General features: G+C 55.6%; 1 protein-coding gene across 8 annotated transcripts in view; it reads left to right on the plus strand.

Moving 5' to 3' along the window:
• Nucleotides 1–2,800: 2,800 nt before the first annotated feature.
• The window catches only part of TNS1 (tensin 1), a 197,697-nt gene continuing 179,890 nt past the window's right edge, over nt 2,801–20,607 (plus strand). For 6 of the 8 annotated variants that reach the window (XM_067740633.1, XM_067740637.1, XM_067740636.1 and 3 more), the window contains exon 1: nt 15,242–15,356. Coding sequence is in view for 2 of the 8 variants with exons in the window: in XM_067740634.1 (XP_067596735.1) it covers nt 9,225–9,269; nt 15,242–15,356 (160 nt within the window). In the remaining 6 variants the exon portion in view is untranslated. Of the gene's footprint in view, nt 2,977–9,189; nt 9,270–15,241; nt 15,357–20,607 lie in introns of those variants that run through there. The other 2 variants (XM_067740635.1, XM_067740634.1) reach the window with 2 other exon arrangements.

Consider the following 20,607-nt stretch of genomic DNA (forward strand, 5'->3'; position numbering starts at 1 on the left):
TAGATGGTAAAAGTAGGAAAATATGTTAGGACCCATTGATTGGTAGAGTGATTCATTGCTTCTTCAACCATGTCTGGCACCTGCTGTATGCCAGGCTCTGGGGATACAAAACACAGGACATGTCCTTGCCCAAGAAACTCTCCCTGTCTGTGTGTTGCGGTGGGAGGGGACACAAGCTGTGAAGGATGAATAATGGGTAACAAGTCTGAAATAGGGTCATTACATAGAGTTGGAGACACTTCAGGTGGCAGAGTTGAACATTCAACAGGGAAGATGGTGGTTGGGTAGCAGGAAGGACTTCCTGACAGTGAGAGGTTAAGATACAGGAGAGACACCCATGGTCTTGGAAAAGGGGAATTCTGGGCGCAGGGTTCCTCTGAGGAGACCCCCAGCACTAGGGTTCTCCACTCCTGTTTTCAGTCCCGGCTGAAGGGACTAGGGAGGGAGCTGGCCTGGGGGCTGCAGGGCCCCCTTGGGTTGCATGGGAAGCCAGACAAGTTGGTGTCCGCTGTGACTTGGTCTTTGGTCTTGTTGTCTAGCATTTCTGGGAAGCAGCAAGGTGATTTCTCAGAACTCCCAAGATAGCTGCCAGCAGGCACATCTTCTAGTGACGCTGGCGGCAAAGGGTGGGAGCGGGCGGAGGAGATGGGGGGGAGTGGGCCCCGGGACGGCAGGGCTGAGCTGGCTGAGCCCTTGAAGTTGCTGGGAGGCTGGCAGGGCTGGTGATGGTGGCTAGGGGTGGCCTCAGGGGCTCCCAGAGAGGCCCCCTGAAAACCACACTTCCTTGACTGCCCTGGGCTTCAACAAGTGGAGAGAGGGAAGGTTGGCAGGAGCGTCCATCTGTGGACATGCCCAGCGGTGGCAGCAGGGCCAGCTACATGTGGGACACTGGTCCATTTCAGTGTTGGCTAAACTGTCAGTTGAGCCCTGGCAAGCTTGAGAGGGGATATCCAGAGGCATTGTGGTTCTGGAAAGGGATGCAGGGTAGGGGCAGAATCTTTCATTGCCCCACAGCTCTGCAGAAGGACCTAGAGTGATGTGTGAAGGGCCCTGATTCCTCACCTTGTCGTTTTCATCAGAACAAAGACTCTTATCTCAAGTGACCGCTCCAGGAGGGACCAGAATTAGACAGCTTGCTTTAGTGTCCTCCCCTGACTTCCCACCAAGTAATAGAGTCCCTTGTGCAGTGCACAACCTGTACATCCGCATGTGGCAGCCTTTTCCCAGACAAAGTGTGAATGTTTCCCTCTCATTCTGGGGTTTCCTAGGTAGATGTCCTGACTGGACTATGGGCTGGGAGCCAGTACACCTGTCTGGGCAGGTCCTCTTGAGGGGAGAGGCTGGTTGTAGAGACTGTACCCTGGGGTGGCACCATGTGTGGGGCTGACAGAGTGGTGAGGGCAGGCTCTTGGGTGCGTGGGGGAGAGAGGCAGGGGATATATAACCCTTTTTCCATGTGGCCCAGGGCATCTACCCCATGCTGGTGTGTGTGCATAGAGCTCAAGCAAGAGGACTTTCTTGCCAAGTTACTCAATCCAAGAAAATGGTCTCAGAGTGCCTCCTCTGGGTGGGGCCCTGTCCTCGGCACTCGTGTGTTTCTGTGAGCTGGACTGTGTGTCCTGGTGTGTGTGTCTACGGGTGTGTGTGTGTGTGGGGTGTGGGTGGGGCTGAGCCCTCTTTCCCTCCCCGGAAGGCTCCAAAAAATAGAAAATAGAGCGGGGTGATTCACCAGCCCCACCCACTCTTACTTGGTCCAGCTGCGGCCACAGCTCAAAGAGGAAAGTTTCTGGGGGGAAGGTAGAGGGGGGAGTTGAGACAATGAGGGCCGGGGGCGATTTTGCTGGCTTCCCCTGCGGTGCGCCCTGGGAATACATTTGGATGCCCCTCTTCTTCCCCCCACCCCAGACCCCAAACTTCTGGCCCTGGGCTAAGGTGAGGGGGAGGGAAGGGAAGGGCTGGCGGGGGCGGGTGGGGGGACAGTGTAGGGGGAGAAGTAGGCACGTGGAATGGTGGGAGGTGAAAACTGGGCCCAGGGAGGGGGAGCAGGGGCGGTGGAGGAGGAAGTGGGGAAATGCAAACCAAATGTTGGCCCGGGGCACAGTCAAGAAGAACAGACTCTCGCGGGAGCCTGGAGCGGGGCTCCTTTTAGGAAGGGCAGGAAGGGCTGGGACAGATGTTTGGAGAAAAGAAAGAAAGAAGGGGAAAAAAAAGTAAGAAAGAAGTTGGAATGAAATCCACAGCCCTGGGGGCAGGGCCGTTCTCCAGCGGTCTCAGGCCAGGCTTCTCTTGAGTAAAGCATGGAGTGGGCTCTGAGCTTGCCGAATGGGCACCAGGGTGCCCTGGGCACTGACCTAGCTAAGTGAGTGCCAGTGACTTTGTGTTCCGAGGGCAGGAGGGCATGCGTGTGTCCTTGGAGATGGGATGGGACTGAGGAACCCCAGCTCAAGCGGACTGTGCTGTCCCATGTCTGTCCGTCCCTCCATCAGTGGTCTGGGGGTGGAGGTCTGCAGTGAGCAGAGCAGACTCCAGGCCTGGCAGCGTCAGATCCAACCAGAAGGCAGGAGCAGCTTGGTGGCTTACAGGGGTTGTGCGTCTGGGGTTGTGTGTCTGGGGTGGGGGGGTGGCTTCTGGGGGGAGGGGCTGCCTCCAGTAGCTGTCCCTTTGCTCTGCTTCCTTCCCACCCCCCACGAAGCAGGGCTTCTGACCCCCAAAGCCACCAGTGGAGCTGGGAGGAGGGAGGAGACAGGAGGCTGGGACTAGGGGGTGGAGTGGGGGGAGGAGGAGAGGGAGGGAGGGTGAATTGGAGGCAGGCAGGGCGAGTGCTGCAGATGCTGGCGCTGCCGCGGACTCAGAGCTCCCTTCTGCCTGCTCCGAGGGGACTGCGAGCTCAAGGGGACCCTTTGCAGTCCTCGGGCGTGGCCCCAGGGACGGGGACCCTCGAAGATGACGTGGATCTGTCTGTCCTGCATGCTCTGGGTAGGTGTGGCAGCGTTAGCTAGGAGGTCGAACCGCCGCCCCCCGCTTCGACCTTAGCCTTACCCTGAGAGCCTGGGGTTGGGGGAGTGTTGGTGGTGAAGGAGGGGGCCTTTCTGCCTCTGAGAGACAGAAGGAAAGACTGACTCGAGTAGACCCTCAGCCTGAGTCCGTCCCCATCAACGGGGCCCAGGCCCCAGTTCTGCCGGTCAGTACGTCCCCCCTCCCCAGTGTCCTCTCCCCCAGCTGAGTCCGGGAGCTGTAAGTAGAAGGAAGCCATCATAAGGTTTGTCTCTTTTTGGAGCCACTCCTGCCTCCATTCCCACCCCATACCGGGGTGAAAATTCTTCACCCCTCAGGTTGCTCAGCCTAAGAGTCTGGGGGGGCAGTGGGAGGGGCCTGAGGAACAGGGGGCATTGACCTAGGAGATGAAAGCTGGAAAAGCCAGGCTGGGGAAAAGTTCTGCTCGGGTTCCATCACTTTTACCCCAATTTCAGCTTCTACCCGCTGCCATCCCCCCGTCACAGCCCTCCCATCCCTACCAAGACCTCCCCCGACCCCCTCCAGTCCCAGAGGAGGAAGCCACAGCCTCCTCTTTCCCCTTTCTTGGCCCCAGATTCAGGAAGGTGTGTGTCAGCGCAGGGTGCTTGAAGGGTGGGCAGGCAGGGTCTGGGGGCCACATGGTGAGGGTTAAAAGTCTTGAGGCCAGTCAGGGGCAGAGGCTCCTGGGAGAGAGGGGGCTGGGAGAGGGCTGACTGCTGCAGGAGGGGAGGGGGCAGGGATGGGAGACCCCTTCCTCAGAGGGGCTCCGCTCTCTGGGCTGGGTGAAGGCATGCACAGGGGTCAGGAGGGCAAGGAAGTCATCCCTGGCTGAGGTTAATGGTGGTCTCAAAGAGAGTGATGGCTGGTTTGGGGGAGGGAGCTTCAGGCCCAGGATCCAGATGTGGCCTTTCCTGCCCCTTTCCCTGTTCCGGCCAGTCCTCGGGAGGGCCCTCCTCGGCCCAGGCGAGCCCAGGCTGAGGACAGTGGTGGGAGATCAGACTTGGGCAGTCAGGTGTGCTCTGTGCAGAGAGGGGAAGTAGGGAGGGGGCTGGCATGAGGGGGTTTGGGTGGCGTGTGGGGCTTGGGTGTGGGCGTGGGTCTGAGTAAGAGACTGAAGGTGTCTGGAGCGTCCTGCACATCAGGGGTTCGCTGGGCTGCTGTCGACATCTGTATAGTGGGAGCCTTGGCCAAGGTCATTTCTCCAGCCCCTTTCAGCTGCCTGGGACAGACTCTGGAAGGCCTGAGAACGGTGCTGAGGAGAGAGGCTGGCAGGGAGGGAGGCCTGCGGTGGGAAGGATGGCAGTTAGACTTCCAGGGGTGATGCGGGTGTGGATGGAGACAGGGCCACGTCAGCGGAGAGGCTCTGGGGGAAGTGCTGCACGGCTCTGAGCCTCAGTTTCCCTGTGGGTAAGACGATGGCGGGGAGGTGCAGAGAGGTGAGCATGAGCGCCTCGTCCTTGTCACTTCTCTCCCTGAGAGCTGGGGACCAGGGGCTGGTGTGGATGCAGCCACTTTTCTAAGGCCCTCCCCTCACCCCTTTTCCTGTCCTCTCTCCTGGTGCCTCCCCGCCCCTGTCCCTCCCCAGCTCTGTGAGACAGCCCAGCAGGCAGGCTTCTGTGGGAGTGGAAAGAGGCCGGTGGGAGTGGGCTGGGGAGAAGGGTGTTTTCTCTCCATCCTGCCCGGCCTGGATGCCCATTGCCAGGGTGGGCCCGAGTCTGGAGGGTGTGGACTGGCCCGAAGGCACAGCCCTGGCCCCATCAAGCTCCTTGTCCCCCTCCTCCAGTTGTCCCAGCAACCTTCCTCCTTTCCGGGTGGGCCTCTATGGGGCTGGGGTGTAAGTTTGTAGCAGGAAGGGGAGGGGTAGCTGGTGCCAGTTCCGGAGAGGGGGCATGGAGGTCCTGGAGACCTTGACAAGGGAGCTGCTTCCGCCTTGAGAGGCTCCTGCTGGTGGGAAGTGCGTGGACTTTGACACCAGGCAGGGCTAGGCTCAGATCCTAGTTCTGTCATTTACCAGATGGGCAGCCTTGGGTACGGCAGTTCCCTTCTTGAGCCTCAGTTTCCTGATTCCGTACAGTGAGGAGAATAATACACACCTTGTCTGGCTGGGCTGAGGACAGAGACAAAGTATGTCAAGAGACCAGGTACCCAGGCACTCGGTAGGTGCTCAGTAAATGCTGGTCCCTCCCCCACTCCACAACCTCCTTCTTGGCTCACGGGATCCCCTGTATTGCAGATCTGATGTGTGGGAGGATCTCCCCAGGAATAGCTGCAGACACTTCATCCAAGAAGTAATCTATCTCTAATGCGTAGTTTTAACAAGCTCTAGGAATAAAAATCACTTTATTAGCTGAGGAGCCGAGCTATATATTATGCATAACTTGATTTTCTCATCAAATGCTCCCATTCGCTATTACATATTCAAGCACGGTTTATTTAGAAAATAATGACATGCCTATTAATTGAGGCTTTTTCGTGTTACACCGATGGAGTTAGAGCTGCAGGCCCTTCCTTCTGGAGGGGCTCATTCTGTTTTCAGGAACTGGGCAGGGGCTTATTAGATGGGGCTGAAGGAGCCACAGGCATGCCTGGGGGCCAGGTACAGCCCTGGCCCTGCCCTGAGCAAGCCACGTGGCCTCGGGCTCGTCACTTGACTTTTCTGGACCTCATTGAAGCTGACCTCTGAGGCCAGCTGCAGACAATGAAGTGTTCTCTTTTCTGGAGCTGGTGTCCTTCCCAGCGCTAAGCACACATTTTTGTCAGAGGGTCCGCGTGAGCCCCCGGTTTCCTGGTGTGCAGTTCTTGCCCTGTGTACCCCACTCTGACACCTCCATCCTGAACTCACTCTCTTTGGAGTTTTGTTAGCCTGTAAGGGCTGTGCCCACGGGGGGCCTCCTGGCCACGCGTTTGGGAGCTAGGCTGGGCTGCGTGACACTGACAGGGTCCGAAAGAAAACACCCCCTTTGCAAAATTTTTCAAAATGGCGTTTGAGGCACAAAGTCAGGGAGCAATACCATACTGTTTTCCTGCGATGCTCAGTGGCAGTGTGGCAGGCTGGCCGAGAGCACAGTGCCTGTGTTTCATCCTGGCCCTGTGACTCGGAAGCTCTGTGGCTTCCAATCTGTTTCTCGGTTGGTTTCTCCAGCTACCTATAGCATTGTTAAGTTTTAAAGGAGCCAATACATTTCGAATAGCGTTTCTCCCCCAGTAAGAGCTCAAGAAACGTTAGCTCTCTTTATATGATGGCACATTTCAAGGCCACACAGCAAGTTAGAGTCAGAACTAGGACCTGGCCCTTCTGCATCCCCATCCAGGGCTTTCCATTCTGGGAATACTTCGGGGAAGGGCAGGAGGGGGTGTAAGGATGATGTGAAGGCCCAGAACGTGCAGGTCTTCTCCTGCAGGCAGCGTGCACAGGGTCAGAGCGCGGATGCTGGGTGTGTGGTCTGGGCAGCCGCGTAGCCTCTCTGTGCCTTACCTGTGTCCATTTCCTTGACTTATGCAATTTCATTTGAACCTCACTGTAATTCTGTGAGGTGGGAAGGGAAGGGATGGCTAATTCCAGTTTCTAGCCAAGGCGAGGGGGACCCACAGAGGGGAAGTGGCCCGTCCAAGGGGCCACATGGCCACTGGGTTCAGTGCTCCTGAAAAGAGGAAGAGTATGGGCCGGGGGCTTTACAGCTCTGGGTCGAGGGGTTGGTGGCCAGCAGCCTAAGGATAGGAAACGGTGTTAGGGAAGCACTGTGACAAAGAAACCATCCAGTCATTCTGCCAGGTCAACACCCACCCACCCATGTTCCTGTCCATCTGTCTCACCAGTGGTTATAGAGTGCCGACTTTCTTCAAGAAGCTTGCAGATATTGGGCAAATGATTACAATAAGATGGGTGTTACCAAGAGGGAAACTGTGGGGACATGTAAGGGGGGACCTAGCCTAGATTGGGGGAGAAGGGACATGTCAGGAAAGACCTCTTGGGAGGTGAACTTTAAACTAGATCCAAAGATGAAGGTGTGACCTCAGAAATCCAAGTGCGGGAAGTAAGAATAATTGACAAAGGATAAGGAGGGGTAAACCAGCCAGTAGATGGCCTTTGGACAGAGGGGTCCTGACGACGCAACTGCCGGGGCTCCTCCGCATCTCACAGACGGCAGCTGTGGACACACCCTGGGAAGTGGTGGCAGTGCCACGGTGAGGGACCCCGTCTCAGACAGACCTGGATTTGAGTCTTCGTTCCATCCTGCCCTCCTTGTGTGTCGCGGAGCACATTCCTCAGCCTCATCATAGGATGTGGTTGTGAGGATCCAGTGAGGGAATCTGTACCAGCCCCTCGCCATGATGCCACCCCTTCAGGCTATCCACATCCCTGTGCCCTCCCACTCCAGGAGATGATTTCATGTTAGAGCACGAAAAAGGGACCTGGGACCTGATGCCCAAAAACGTTGGGACGTGGTTTATGAAGGAGCCCAGGCGAGAGGGAGAGAGAGAAGCAGGCTGATGGCGAGAGACGGTCCAGCTCAGGAAGCCGAGTCATGGGCCGAGGGCCACCAGGTAGAATCCCGGACCCCCCAAGCCTCCGCGTGCTCCTCTGTCGCATGGGGAGCTCAGTTAAAGCCACTCTCTGCATCCTTCCTCCCATGGAGATCCAGGGCTACTCGGTGTCAGAGAGCTTTCTCCTCAGCCAGGTGATGCCAGCACCTCAACCCGTGTTCTGTCCCCTGAGGGCAGGACAGTGGGCGTGGGTGTAATTACACTGGAGTGAACCAAGGTCAGACTCCTTCTGACTTGTTTTGGGCTCGCACTTTTCTGGACACAGGGGACATGGAGCAGAAGCACGTGCAGGTGTGGGCACCTGGCGGACTAGTCCAGCGCACACACAGGCGTGACAACATGAATCAGAGCCCGAGTCTGGGGAGCGCTTACTGTGTGTCAGGCGCTGTTCCAGCGTGTTTTCAGGCATTGTCACAACCTATGGGCAGTTGCTATGATTAGCCCACTTAACAGATCAGTAAAGTGAGGCAGACAGGGGTTAAGCGACTTGCCCGGGGTTACCTAGCTAACAAGTGGGGCAGCAGGGACCAGTCAGATCGCACAGAGCGTTGAGACGGGGCATCAAGCACGTGCGACTGAGGAAAGGCAGTGGCGTTGGGCAGCCCTTCCCCTGCGTCGAATCATGAGGAAATGACCAGACAAATCCAGATACTGAGGGACATTCTGCAGAACCGCCTGGACTCTTCAAAAAAGTCAGTGTCATAAAAGGGAAGTCATAAGGTGGAGTAATGTGTCCACAGGAAAGAAGAGGAAAGAAACCCAGCAACTAAATGTAATACAAGATCTTGCCTGGATCCTGAGTCCAAAATAAAAACAAACGCAGACCCAGCTGTAATGGGTGTTATTGTGGCAAAAGGGGAAATTAGAATATGTTACTGAAGATTAGATAATGCTATCGTATCGATGTCAGATTTCCCGAGGGCGGTGATTATGTTGGGCTGAGTTAGGGGACAGAGACAGAGCGTGGAAGCGGTGAATCAGGGCCAAGGGCATAGGCGTATTCATCTTTTCCGGAGCTTTTAAAGTTTTCATGGTGAAAAAAGAAGATGGGGTGGGGAGATTGATTTTGAAAGAGGTGGGGGGTGGGTGTCTGGGGTCATCTCCCTGCGGGGATGAGGTTTGAATGAGGCCTTCAAGGATGCCTAGAAGCTTGACAAGCTGAGAGGGTGGAAGGCATGCTGGGAAGACAGAAGAGCAGAGCAGAGGCTCAGAGGTGGATGCAGGGTAGGGAGTTGGGGAGTGGGGCGAGGGGATTGAGATGGCTGGGTGGGTGGGGTATGGACCAAGGCTGCTTTCTTGCTGACTTGAGGGAGTGCAGGTCTTAACTTGGGTGCCTGGGAAGGCATGGAAGCATATTGGGGTGAGTGGGGGTGACCCCATAGAGCTGTGTTCCTTAGAGGCTGTGTGGGGAGGAAAGGTCCAGTGTCTTGGGGCAGGAGGCCGGAGACTGTTGCAATAGCTCCAGACAAAAGAGACGGGGCCTCCAATAGGCAAAGGCAGTGGAATGAAAAGCACAGGAGGCCGCAAGAATATTTAGGGAGCAACATTTGCGGAGTCTGGCAACTGGTTGGATTGGAGGGTGGAGCCGGGAGGGGTTGAGAGTGACTCAGAGTTTTCCACCCGGGGCGACCAAGAACATGGTGAGGCCATTAGCTGGCTAGGGGATGGCGGGGCTGGTGGTGGTAAGGAACTTCCGTGTGTACATGAAGGTGAGTTGGGGTTGCAAGGAGCTTGCGTTTGAGGGGCTGGGGCGGCGGGGGCTCCCAGACGCCAGCCTGCAGCTCCACTGGGGAGTCCCACGGTCTTCCCCATAGAAATGACCACTGATGCCAACCGGGTCCTGGCATCCCAATGCAAGGTGATGAGACATGGAGGGGTGGATGGCCGGGAGGCAGGGAGAGGACCGAATGACCCTCCAAGTCTGTCCTAGGCCTGCTTTTCAGTGACTCTCTTTCCCAAGGCTCACTAGCTCGTAGACTTCTGCCCTCTGGCCTCGTCATCCAGGTCTCCCAGTGTGGGGCGCAGGGAACCTAGTGGGGCTGGGCTGGGGAATTTTCTTTGGGAGGCGGCAGGAGCTCATGAGCTGGAGGACCCTAGGGTTATCAGTCCCCCCTCATCAGCACCCCCACCCCACTGTGCTTTGCCCCAGGGGGCAGGGAGGAGCCAACAAACAGCCATTCCCACCCCAAGACCAAGGACTCCTGCCAAGGCTGCCCGAGCCAGACGCGCCACACCCCTCTGACAGGCAGCTTGGTGAACGGAGGGTGGGAGGGAGAGATTCCCCCAGAGGGCCGGGAAAGCCCTCCGAGGCTGGGTGGGCTTGTCGCAGGGCTAGGGCTCTGGGTTTGGAGGGTAGGGAAGAATGACTTCGGCTGGGACCCCTTCCCTCTTCTGGGTTCTGGCTCTCGAGGGAGGTAGGCTTTGGAAGGACTAGGCAGTTCCTGCCATGGCCAGGCCTCTTCTGTCCCGAGTTTCCCTCAGGTCTGTTAGGAGCAAATCCAGCAAGGGAGGGGCCGGGTGCACTCTGTGAGGCTGTCTGCCACTTGTCAGGGAAAATGATGGTCATTGTCATAACAAGCCATTACCCTTGAGCTGGGTGCCTTATGGGCCCGTTCTCATCCTCTGCGTGTACCTGCAGAGTAACCGTGGGCGAGGGCAGGGTAGGTACTAGACCTTCGTTTATCTTCCTCCTCTGGATTTTGACATATGATGGTTAGGAAGTTCTTTTCCCCCCTTGAGTCTAATCGTAAGTGCTGGCAGCTTCTGCCCACTGGGTTTTGTTTTGCCTGCAGTAACTTCACAGCAGCTTCTTACAATGACAGCTCCTTCAGATATTTGAAGATGTTCCATCCTAGACTTTCTCCTCCATCATCCCGGCAAAGCTTCAGACCTCTGTGGACGACTTTTCACAAGATTACCAGACATCCCAGTGTATAACCAGGGATGCTATACATCCGGGGTCACTTTCCTGGGCATGGCCGAACTGGTCTCCTCACTTCCACCGGGGTTGCCCAGCCTCTCATGGAGGGGTGATGTCTCATTAGACATCCCTCTCTCTGTAGCCAGCAGCACGTCTAGTCCCCAGACCCCACAGTCCCTTCCTCTCAAACTGGCCCATTATTTCCCCTACACTGTGTACGCTCAGGCTGTCTTGTCGGAACCCCTTATTTTCATCTGGGGACTGTGAGGCCACCGGCCTAGAAAGCAGGTCTCTAGACTCCCATCTCAGTGCTCCCTCAGCCAGTCAGGACAGGGTAGGGGTGAGGGGTAGGAGTGTGCTGGGCCATCACCCAGAGGCAGCTGAAGGAGGCCTTGAGCGAGGCCAGGGAGTGTGTTTTCTGAACCTGGTTCCTGTTCCCCAAGCCCGGGCGGGAGGAGAGTTTGTAAACTCAGACGTTATGGAGTTGGCCAGGCAGGGCAGGGAAGCCCAGGGCCCAGGGGGGAAGCCCGGTGTTTGCTTGTCAGCCTGGATGTCTCCTCTGTTTACTGGACAGCCTGGACCCTCTCTGGGGAGATTCCACTGCCATGACTATGCTTTAGGGAGGAGGCCTCTTTCCCTGGCCTTTGGAGAAAGGGCTGGATTTGGGGTGTAGGCAGAGAAAGCTGGGGGATAAGCTGGCACAGGGAGCTTTGCTGACTTAGTGGGGTAGGAGAGGCAGGCTTCGGGGGGCAGACTAGGCCTGAGATGATGGGGCTTTAGGGCTTCCTGCCTGCCCACCCTCCCAGACAGGCCTTAAATTGAACCCCGAGTCCCCTCCCTGCTTCTCCTCCTATCCTAGGCCTTGGCCGCTGCAGTTGACGCGGGACTGGGTCCCCTCCCTGGAATGTCTGTGACAGAGATCATTTGGAAGGCTGCCAGCCAGGGGCAGAGATGGGGAAACGGGGGAGGAGAGACCTCAGAATAGGAGGGGATTCACCTGCCCCTCCTTGTGGGATGGGGGACGCTGGGTCAAGTCCAGAGCTGGACCCTCAGCCTACCGCCCCCCGCCCCCCTCCCCTTCCCCAGCTGAAGCTGGAAGCGTGGCTCCCAGAATGAAGTGTCTGGAATAGCAGAACCCAGGTCCTGCTGCCTTGCTCAGCCACCAGGGGGCATTGCTGGTCTCTTGTACCCACTCCTGACTCCACCACGCTCTCTGCTCTCTGGTCTCTGCTCTGGGCTTTATATCTGCTCCGTCCTGCCTCCTTACTGTCTTGACAAATAGTCTGTCTCCTTGAATTCTGAGACAATCTAAAACTTCAGAAAAGTGGCAAATACGGTGCAAAGAACTTTTTTTTTTCCTGAGCTATTTGAGAGTAAGTTGCTGACACGTTGCCCTACCACCCCTGAATACTTCCCTGTTTTCCTACAGGGACTTTCCCTACCTAACCCAACACAGCCATCCAAGCCAGGAAATTGACATTGATGCGTGACCTCCTCTTCCTCAGACACCACTGAAGTTTGGCCAGTTGTCCTCATGGCATCCTTTGGGGTGAAGAATCCAGTTCAGAATCAGCCGTGGCATTTGGTTGTCATGTCTCCTTCGTCTCCTTCTGTCTGGAAATCTCCTCAACCTTTCCTTGACTTTCGTGACCTTGTCACTTTGGAATATTATGAGCCACTTAATTTGTGGACTGTCCCTCCCCTGGGTTGGTCTGATGCTTCCTCATGACTGGATTCAGCTTGTGTCTCTTTGGCAGGAGTATCGCAGAGGTGACGTTCTGTTCTCATCCCCTCCGTGGCACACAGTCTCCACTCATCCTGTTACTGGTGACGTTAGCTTTGATCACTTGATTAAAGTGGAGTGTGCCAGGGAAAGTTACCTTTTTTCCCTTTGTAATTTATGAGCATGATGTGGGGAGGTGCTTTGAGACTCGTAACTCCTCATCAGACTTTGACTGTATTCACTTATTTCACATATCAGTATGGACTCATTTAAGCCATTACTATCATTATGTATTTTGATGCTCAGATCTTCCCAGATCTGAGGAGCCCCTTCAAGCTGGCTCCTGTGTCCTCTTGTCTGTCTGTCCCCCTTTGATTCTCTGGTTCCCTTTATAGTCTCTGTGTGTTTCTATCTAATCTCTCTCATTCTCTGTGTGTGCTTGTTTGTCTCTGTCTTTGTCTCTGCCTTTATCTTGGTCCTCTTTTTTTTCTTCTCTGTCTGACTGTTGCTGTTCCCTGTCTTTCTCTGTCTTCTCTCTCTGTCTCTCTTTGTCTTTCTCTCTCGTCTCTGTCTCTGACTCTTTCTGTCTCTCTCTCCCCCTCTACTTCTCTCTCTATCTCTTTGCCTCTTTCCCTACTGGCTTTCTCTCTTATTTTGTCCGTTTTTCTCTCCGTGCCTCTCATGGTTCTGTCTCTTTTGCCCAGGACTCACCACTACAGGATCTTCAGCTGGGAGTCCTGGACATGCTGGGTTTGTGGGATGCTGCCACCCGTCCTCTGAACACGCAGAGTGGGGAGGCTTGGACCAGGGTAGTAGGAGGGGGACTTGGAGGAGAACCTTCTCCCTGGTCTGTGATCATGTCTGTGTGTGTCCATGCATATGCAGAGGGCATTGGAAAGCTCTGTACCTTTGGGCTTTGGGGGGTGGGGCGCGGGCTGCAGGCAGAGAAGCGTCAGTGTCTGTGCTCTGCTGCCCCCTGCTGCTGGAGCCGGGAAATGAATCCAGTTATAGGTACCAGGGTGAGGTGCCTCGAAGAGGAATGGTGCCTGCAGGCAGGGCAGGACTTCCCGGGGAGTCCTCTGAATGGGGAGCCTTCCCAGCATGTGCCTGGGCTGGGGGCTGTGGGTGGGAAGAGGGTGGTCCTAAGCAGCGTGGATGCAGGACTTTGCGGCTTAGACTGTGTTCAGATGTGTGGTCACAAGCGGTGTGGGGCCCAACCTCAGGGTGTCTGGAGGGGGCAACTGAGGCCCCTGTTAGTGGTGGGGTGGTGGCTAGCCAGACACGGAGAAGACTTGGACTGCCAGCCCGCCCCTCATCCTATGTGTGTGGTGGTGTAGTTTTTCTTTTTTTTTTAACATCTTTATTGGAGTATAATTGCTTTACAATGTTGTGTTAGTTTCTGCTGTATAACAAAGTGAATCAGCTATACATATACTTATATCCCCATATCCCCTCCCTCTTGTGTCTCCCTCCCACCCTCCCTATCCCACCCCTCTAGGTGGTCACAAGGCACCGAGCTCATCTCCCTGTGCTATGCAGCTGCTTCCCACTAGCTATCTGTTTTGCATTTGGGAGTTTATATATGTCCATGCCACTCTCTCACTTCGTCCCAGCTTACCCTTCCGCCTCCCCGTGTCCTCAAGTCCATTCTCTACGTCTGCGTCTTTATTCCTGTCCTGCCCCTGGGTTCTTCAGTACCATTTTTTTTTTTTTGAGATTCCATATATATGTGTTAGCATACGGTATTTGTTTTTCTCTTTCTGACTTACTTCACTCTGTATGACAGACTCTAGGTCCATCCACCTCACTACAAATAACTCAATTTCGTTTCTTTTTATGCCTGAGTAATATTCCATTGTATATGAGCGCCACATCTTCTTTATCCATTCATCTGTCGATGGTTACTTAGGTTGCTTCCGTGCCCTGGCTATTGTAAATAGAGCTGCAATGAACATTGTGGTACATGACTCTTTTTGAATTATGGTTTTCTCAGGGTATATGCCCAGTAGTGCGATTGCTGGGTCATATGGTAGTTCTATTTTAGTTTTTTTTTTTTTTGCGGTATGCGGGCCTCTTATTGGTGTGGCCTCTCCCGTTGCAGAGCACAGGCTCCGGACGCGCAGGCTCAGCGGCCATGGCTCATGAGCCCAGCTGCTCCGCGGCATGTGGGATCTTCCCGGACCGGGGCACGAACCCGTGTCCCCTGCATCGGCAGTCGGACTCTCAACCACTGTGCCACCAGGGAAGCCCTGGTGGTGTAGTTTTAAAAAGGATATTTAACCTATTGATATTTTCATAATGTAAAGAATAGTAAATAAAAATAAAGATGGAAGAAGCCTTCTGGGCTGGAGCACGGGGTGGTAGTGAGGGTGAGAGAGAGAAAACTGCGGGGCATGGCACTCAGGGACATGGGTAAAAGGTTGAGGGCCATCAGCAGTGGGATGGATGAATGAGTCAGTTGCATGCACACGGTGGAGTACTATGCAGCAGCAAAAAGGAGGGAGCTGCTGCTGTGTGAGCACAGGGATGAATCCCCCACATTCTTGCTGAGTCAGAGAAGCAGACACAGGAGTATACACTGTATAATTCCATCCATATGAAGCTTAAAAACCTGTCAAAATGGATCTTTGGTGATAGAAGTCACAGTAGTATTCACCTTGGGGTGATATTGACTGGGACGGCCACGAGGGAGCCTCCTGGGGTGTGGGTCCATGGGGCATACATGTGTCAAACTGTATTGAGCGATACATTTAAAATGAGTGCACTTTGCTAATAAACTAAATCAGAAAAGTGATTAAGAATCCATGGAGGGGGCTGGGGTTTTCGACTGTTGTCTGACCCCACCTCTGACTGGGAGTCTGGGTCGCACCCACAGCTTTCTCTTTCCCTGGGCACCTCCTCCCATAAATGGGCTTGGGCCTTTCACAGCTGAAGGGGCTCTCACCTCTCCTTTCCCCCAGTGCTTGCCTGCTTCTCCCCTGGTCCCCTGGCTCTTTCCCGAGGAGCCCGGCCTGATCACTCTGCCTCTCCTCCCACAGCCAGAGGACCTGGAGGCCCCCAAGACTCACCACTTCAAGGTGAAGACCTTCAAGAAGGTGAAGCCCTGTGGGATCTGCCGACAGGTCATCACCCGGGAGGGTTGCACCTGCAAAGGTGAGCAGCTGGCTGGGCCACGGGGGATGGGGAGCACGTCTTCACGGGAGTGAGGTGCCCGAGGCCCGGGTCAGGCTGGGATGTCCTTGGGGTCCTGACTTGGCGCCTGGTTCTCATTTGGGAGGGGATGCTGAGCACACAGATAGCAAGCATGTGGGTATGTGTGGATGGCACATGGCAGGCGATGGGTGGCATGGAAATGGCATGTAGCTTATGTGTGGATGGCATACAGGTGGCATGTGAATGGCTTAGGGAAGACATATGGATATTATGTGGTGGCAGGTGGATGGTGAGTGGCTGGCGTGTGGAGGGCGTGTGAGGGGGTATGGTTGGCCTGCAGATGTCATGTGGTTGGCACGTGGATGGCGTGTGGTCGGCACGTGGAGGGCCTGTGGAAGGTGTGTGTGTGGGGTGTGCCTGGCACTAGGAGTACTGCAAAGATGCCAAGCCGCGGTCCTGCCCTTGTGGCAGCTTAGGGGTGAGTTTAAGAGGCCCCCAGTTAGCCTCGGAGGAGGGCCTGCTGAATGGCAGGCTTTTGTAATCCCTGTTCTCATGTGCTCTTGGAACGGCCTGGGCTTGGCTGTCACGGCTGCCAGAGGAGTTGGTGTCTTGCCCCAGGTCACACTGTGAAATCAGAAGGAGGCCTCTGCACACAGTCTCAGCGACTGACACCGTCACCCACCCAGTTGCCCCACCAGATGCCTCCCTCTCTCTCACCCCCACCTCCCATCAGTTACCAGCACTCCCCCCTCCATGCAGCTTGAGTCGCTGAGCCTCTCTGCAGCCAATTCACCCGTGCAGCTGACGGCTGCCCCTCTGCCTCTGGCATCCTGACCCGCCCTCTCAGCCCGCCTCCGCACCAGCTTCTGGAGGGCCTCGATGTCAGGTCCCTGGGTTTAGCCTTGGCAGCCCCCGCTCCCCGAAGACAGCGCACACCCCTTCCTGCGGCTGCGCGGCCTGGTGTTGGAGGTTGGAGAGGGTGGGTGGAAGTGTGTGTGTGTGCGTGTGCATGTGGGGGGCATTCCAGGCAAAGCCTTTCGGGCCAAGGGCAGAATTTTATGGTCCTTAATTGCAGGACTGGGACACACCCAGACTGAATTTAGGGGGCCCGACAGGAATTGATGCCATACCAAAATTAGCCACATGGTGGCACCCTCCTCCCAAGAGTCCTGGCTGGCGCGGGTGGTGGTTTCGGGTCGGAGCTGGGAGAAGCCGGGGAGGCGTTGCCTAGGCTGGGGTTTTGCCTTTTGCTTCCGTCACCACCTCCACCTCATCCCGTCCCTTGAAGCTGCTCATGTTAGCCCCCCCCCCCCCCCCGCGCCCCGTTCCTTCCTTCCTCGCCCAATGCACCTTCCCTTCCCCCCAGTGACTCTGACACAGCTCTGATAGGAGGCAGCACAGGGCTGGGGGTGTAAGGAAGTCCGGCACTCTCACTGCGTGACCTTGGGCACATCTCTGGCCGCATATTTTGTGATCGTCTGTGGTCCTAACTTCCCCAGATGACCTGGCTTGAGGGCCCGGGTTGAGGAGGGGATTTGACCCCATGTGCATGGAAGGCTCCCAAGGCAAGCAGAGATGACCCCGGTCTCACCTGGTTCAGAGCCTGGCCCTGCTGGTGTGAACCGGAGTGGAGGGTAGGTGGCCAGTGGGCTGCCAGGCTGGGGTGGCCGCTCTGGGTGAGTTAGTGGGAAGAAGAGGGAAAAAAGCCAGGGCCACTCTCCAGAGGCACCACCAGGTGTCAGGACTGGGCCATGGAAGGGCCAGGGACCCCCAGCCCCACAAGGGAAGACAGAAGACTCCCAGCTATACAGGCCACATGTGTATCCCCAGCAAGAGGGTTGGGGTCACTAGGCTTGGGGGCAGGGTTGGGGCCACTGGGCTTACTGGTGGGAGATGCAGGAGTGTGCCAACTCTCTGTGCTTTGGAACCAGGAGGTTGTGGTGGCGTGAGATCCCCCTTATCCTTCCCTCTCTCCCTTCCTCCATCCATCCATCCATCCATCCATCCATCCATCCAGGGCCACCAGATATAGTTGTACAGGTTGTTCTCTGGCTGAGGGGGCCATTCACCAAGGCCAATCCAAAGGGTTTGCTGTGCTCTCTGGTTCCTCTTCCAGTCTTCAAGTCTCCGGCTGCACCATGGTGACCCTCTGGATTCGTGGCTGGGGGTTCTGGGTCGAATGTCAAGGCCCTGCATTCACAGTCTCCATGGGGCTTGCAAAGCTGAGGGAATCTTGCTGCAGACAGGGGCAGTGAGGACACCTTCCCAGATCTAGAGAGACTGGGGCATTTTCCTGTCTCCCACTGGCTGCCCTGCCCCATAGCTCCCCATCCTACTGCATTTCACTGTTTAATGGACTATGGCTGAAGGGGGTGGGGTGGGAGACGGGGTCGGGAAGAGAGTCAAGGAACCTGGGGTCTAGTTCTGGTTCTGGGAGACTCAAAGGCGAACAAGGCAGACCAAGAACGAAGGTGTGTGGACATGTGGGTGTAAGCGTGACGGATATACAGGCAAAGAGGTGGTCGTGAGACTGCGGCTGGTCTTCTGCTGTGCTGAGTCTGTTTCCTCCTGTGTATCGCGGGGTTAATAGTAAACCCTGTCCTCGTCTCTTGAGGGGTGCTTGTGAGGGGCACTGAGGCTCTGTGTGTGGCTGTAAAGTGAGCACTAGTGTCAGGACAAAGGCTCCCTGTGCGGAGACAGAGATGGATGAGACAACTGGAGGAGAAGAGGCCTGGGGCCTTTGTCAGGGGCCCAGCCTCGACTTCTGGGCCTGCCACTCACAGGCCAGGTGACCTCAGATAAATCCCTTCACCGCTTGAACCTCAGTTTCCTCATCTATAGATAAGGGTTTGGACCAAGAATATCTGCTGAGGGCTTCCCTGGTGGCGCAGTGGTTGAGAATCTGCCTGCCGATGCAAGGGACACGGGTTCAAGCCCTGGTCTGGGAAGGTCCCACATGCCGCGGAGCAACTGGGCCCGTGAGCCACAACTACTGAGCCTGCGCGTCTGGAGCCTGCGCTCCGCAACGGGAGAGGCCACGATAGTGAGACGCCCGCGCACCACGATGAAGAGGGGCCCCCGCTTGCCACGACTAGAGAAAGCCCTCGCACAGAAGCGAAGGCCCAACACAGCCAAAAATAAATAAATAAACAGACCAATGAACCAACAACAACAAAAAAGAATATCTACTGAGGCCCAGACCATGGGGGTCCTGGAGAATTCCCTTGTTGGAGTCTGGAGAGCCTGGAGAACTCTCCCAGTGTAGGCTGCCACTCCACCCCCGTGTGTATGTGTACACCCATCTGACAATCATGAACCTCTGGGCTGGATGCCATGCCAGGTACTGGTGCCAAGACCCAGCCCCTGACCTGGGAAGACAGACATGCTGTCAGTCAGAGAGCCCGGTGGCAAAGCTGACACAGAGGTGTGTGTGAAAAGCTGTCTCTGACTCAGCAGAGATTTTCCTGTCAAGCTTCAGGAGGGAAGCCATATGTAGGCTGGGTCTTGAGGGATGTGTAGGAGTTCCTCAGTTCAAACAGAGGGTTTCCCACAGGTCTCTGGGAGCAGTGCTCTAGGGAGTCTAGGGCCTTGCCCAAGGGCCCTAGCCTCCCACCAGGCTGAAACCCAAGGGAAGAGACCAGAATGCCAGCTCAAGGGCCCAAGGCCTGCCCTCTGGATCTGGATTGGGGCCCAGACTTAGAGTACTCCCCTTCTTAATGTTTCTGGTCAGCTTGGAAGGTGGGGGCAGTTACCTGCAGTTTCCCCAGGGTGGAAACGTGCCTTAATGGGAGAAGTCTATCTAGAAGCCCTCACTGGTTGGATTTGGGGAAACCTTGTTTCAGGGAGCTTTCTCTTTACTGGGGATCCCAGCTTCTACCCTGTGTCTGAGTCACTCCCTTCTTGGAGTCACTGGAAGCAGCCTGGTAGGGTGGGAAGATGCTGTTTTCCAGTCCTGGCTTCCCCCTGCGTGGTTGTGTGACCTTGGGTGAGACAATTAACCTCTGGGCCTGGTTTTCCTGGTTCTCTAAATGAGGGGTTGGACTAGATCAGAGGTTCTTAACCATGTTCCAAAGGAGCTGTAGGGTTCTTTAGGGGCCCGAGGGGGTAGGAAAAAGGGGGAAACCCAAGGGCAGGCTTAAGGACCTGGGGCCCTGGAACCCCTGCCCACTTTAATCAGAGCAGCTCTGGTTTTAGAAGTTAAAAATATATCAGGAAGCAGGATGGTGTGGGGGTCTTGCACTTGGCTCAGACATCCTAGATTCAAATCCCAGCTCTTACCAGTGAGAACTGAGGCAGACTGTTTCACCTTTCTCTGCCTTAGTTGCCTCACCTTTAAAACGGGACACACGGCAAACTTCCCGCCTTGGGCTACCGTGGGGATTACGTGAGATAATATATGTAAAGTGCTCAGAACAGATCCTGGCACATAACAAGCATTCAGTAAGTGCCGACCAATATCACTGAGCTTCCATGTAAGAGTCCAGCTGCATCAGGATTTTGGCTGCCAAAACAAGAGCTTGAAAACCACTGGATGGGATGACCTGGAAGGTTTCTTCGTGCTTCAACTTCAGAGCCGCACCATACCGACTCCCCCGCGACCACCCCCGGAGTCACCTTGCATTAGGGTTCTCCAGAGAAACAGGACAGCAGGATAGACAGGTAAGTAGGTAGACAGACAGACAGATATTCATTATAAGGAATTGGCTCACATGATTGTAGAGACTTGGCAAGTCCAAAATCTGCAGGGCAGACGGTCAGGTTGGAGACCCAGGGAAGAGTTGCAGTTCAAGTCCAAAAGCTGGCAGAATGCCTTCTTGCTTGGGGAGATCAGTCTTTGTTGTTCAGGCCTTCAACTGATTGGACGGGGCCCACCCACATATGGCAGGGAATGCGCTTTACTCAGAATCTACTGATTTAAATGTTCATCTCACCCAAAAAACAAACCATTCACAGAAACATCTAGAAGAATGTTAAACAAATCTCTGGGTACCATGGACTAGCCAAGTTGGCACCTAATATAAACCATCATATGCCTCCAGGCCAGGCTACGGAAGTAAGCAAGGCAGGGAAGGGCGGCGAGGTCTGGTGGGCAGGTGGGCGGCTGAGCAGGTCTCTGCCAGCTGGGGAAGGAGCGGAGGCCGGCCGCGCATGCAGGCAGTTATCGCCGGGGTCAGGTGCACACCGAGGCTATGCGCTCATTTTCCGACCCGAGGCCAGGAGGAAAAGGCCATTTAGATCCCAACAATGTGGC

The sequence above is a fragment of the Pseudorca crassidens genome, chromosome 6 (genome assembly GCF_039906515.1).
Source record: "Pseudorca crassidens isolate mPseCra1 chromosome 6, mPseCra1.hap1, whole genome shotgun sequence".
Lineage (NCBI taxonomy): Eukaryota > Metazoa > Chordata > Mammalia > Artiodactyla > Delphinidae > Pseudorca > Pseudorca crassidens.